General features: G+C 42.9%; 1 protein-coding gene across 1 annotated transcript; it reads right to left on the reverse strand.

Moving 5' to 3' along the window:
- Window positions 1-447: 447 nt before the first annotated feature.
- Window positions 448-2267, reverse strand: LOC112262266 (E3 ubiquitin-protein ligase TRIM21-like). Its single transcript, XM_024437956.2, has one exon. The coding sequence runs from the start codon at window positions 2265-2267 to the stop codon at window positions 636-638; it is 1632 nt and encodes a 543-aa protein (XP_024293724.1). The 3' UTR covers window positions 448-635.
- Window positions 2268-2624: the final 357 nt, after the last annotated feature.

The following is a 2624-nucleotide window of genomic DNA, read 5'->3' on the forward strand; positions in this document are numbered from 1 at the left end:
AACAAATGTTTACAGACATATTATTTCACTTATAAATCACTGTATCACAATTCCAGTGGGTCAGAAGTTTACATACACTTAAGTTGACTGTGCCTTTAAACAGCTTGGAAAATTCCAGAAAATGATGTCATGGCTTTAGAAACTTCTGATAGGCTAATTGACATCATTTGAGTCAATTGGAGGTGTTCCTGTAGCTGTATTTCAAGGCCCACCTTCAAACTCAGGGCCTCTTTGCTTAACATCATGGGAAAATCAAAAGACATCAGCCAAAACCTTAGAAAAAAATGTAGTCCTAGAGTGTGCAAAGCTGTCATCAAGGCAAAAGGTGGCTACTTTGAAGAATCTAAAATCTAAAATATATTTTGATTTGTTTAACACTTTTTGGTTTACTACTATTTGTTATTTCATAGTTTTGATGTCTTCCCTATTATTCTACAATGTAGAAAATAGTAAAAATAAAGAAAACCCTTGAATGAGTAGGTGTCCAAACATTTGACTGATACTGTACATGTATTTGGGTTTTTTAATATGTTGAACCAACTTACACCTATAAGTCAATTTCAGTTGATAGTCTTTTCAGCAAATAAAAACATTTATTACCTATGTTATGATGAAAATGTCCCTCCATTGTTTAATCAGTGTGTGTGAATGACAGGAGAAATGATGAGTGGGGCTGAGTTTTTACCACCAGCATTCATACAGGGGCTGAAAAATGGATAGAGTTTATCTGTAAAGGTGCAGCCAGTGAAAGAGTAGATATGAGACTTGGCCTCCACATCGTAAAAAGAGACCTGACCCTCCTCGTAGTCAACGAACACCCCCACCTTCTGGGGCTTCTCTCTCAAGGAAAGGAAGACAGGGGGGAAGGTACAGGCTTTGTAAGTATTCCCATCCCTCAGAGACACAGTCCAGAGTCTATACGCAGAGCTAGGTGAGATATTAACCTTCCTGCCTTTGGGCTGTCTGGCCACACCTACATCCCAGTCAGTTTTACGCTTAACCGTCACCTCATAGTAAAATCTCCCTGAGGAGAAGCCATCCTTTCCAAGGACAATGGGATACTGAGAAAACCTTTTTGGATTGGGAGGACGATTCTGTGGTGTGTCTCCACATCGTACTTGTTTTCCATCTTCAGACATGATGAGATATAGATGTGCTGTATCGGGGTCCAGAGTCACATCTACTACATACTGCCGAATCCTCTTCAGTTTGACTTCAAGCAGCTTCTCCATCTCTTTATTCAGTGTCTCCTCCAGCTGAGACACAGCTCTCTTCACAGTCCCCACACAGAGATCACTGTGAACACTGATCTCAGACCAGTCCTTGGTGAGTGGAGGGGTGCACACCACGGATGTGAAGCTCTGGAGAAGTTGGAGGTGGTCCTCAGTGTGTGAGAGCTGCTTCAGCTCAGTGCTTCTCCTCTTTAGCTCAGTGATTTCCTGCTCCAGTTCTTTAATGAGCCCTTCAGCCTGACACTCTACTGCTTTCTGCCTCTCCTCAATCACCTCAATTAGCTCCGCCTGGCTTTTCTCAATGGAGCGTACCAGAGCAGTGAAAACCTGCACGCTGTCTGCTATCTCTCTCTCTGCATCTCTCTTGCTGAGATCTACTGAGAATTTGATATCTTTAACCTTCTTCAGTCGCCCCTGGATAATCAGCTGTACTTCTGCCTCAGTTTTCCCCAGCTGAACCTTCCTCTCTCTAGACTCTTCCTCTATAGGAACAGTGTCATGAGTCTTGTGGTCTGTTTCAGTGCAGAACTGACACACACATGTCTGGTCAGTCCTACAGAACAGATCCAGGAATCTGTCGTGCTTCTTACAGATCCTGTCTTCCAGGTTCACCACAGGGTCGATCAGTTTGTGTCTCTTTAAAGGTAAGGCTATCTGATGAGGCTCAAGGTGAGTCTCACAGTAAGAGGTCTGACACACCAGGCAGGACTTCAGGGCTTTGTGCTTCATCCCAGTACAGACGTCACAGGGAACTATTTCCGGTTTGGAAGGGGACCCATCTTTACGTCTGTCTCTCGTCTTTTTAAAATTCTCTACAACTTCTCTGAAGGTTGCGTTGATGTGAAGCTTAGGTCGTCTCGAGAATGTCTCCTGACACAGTGGACATTGACACATGTTCTTGCCATTCCAGTACTTTGTGACACAGGCCATGCAGAAGTTGTGTCCACATGAAGTGGAGACTGGCTCAGTGAACACATCCAGACAGATAGAGCACAGGAACTGCTCTTCAGACAGGAGACTGCTGGAGGAAGCCATATCTAGAAAGAAGGCGGAACTCTGAATTATTTCCTGGAATGAGTCAGCTCTCGAATTGTTTCAGTGCCTTTGTCAACATGGCATTTAGAGACACTAACCAACACGGATTAAAATCGTTTAAACATACAACCAGGGTTGGGCAGGTTACTTTCTAAATGTAATCCGTTACAGTTACTAGTTACCTGTCCGAAATTGTAATCAGTTACATAACTTTAGGATTACCCAAACTCAGTAACGTTCCGAGCACTCCGTTACTTTTAGATTACTTTCCCCTTAAGAGGCATTAGAAGAAAACAAAAATGTATGTTACCAATTGAACGACATCTATCGCAGGACAAATCAATGTTAAAATGTACA

This window comes from Oncorhynchus tshawytscha, linkage group LG11 (genome assembly GCF_018296145.1).
Source record: "Oncorhynchus tshawytscha isolate Ot180627B linkage group LG11, Otsh_v2.0, whole genome shotgun sequence".
Taxonomy (NCBI): Eukaryota; Metazoa; Chordata; class Actinopteri; order Salmoniformes; family Salmonidae; genus Oncorhynchus; species Oncorhynchus tshawytscha.

What these genes read in the sequence shown, in the direction of transcription:
- LOC112262266 (XM_024437956.2), bottom strand. Translation starts at nt 2,267, where the DNA reads ATGGCTTCCTCCAGCAGTCTCCTGTCTGAAGAGCAGTTCCTGTGCTCT.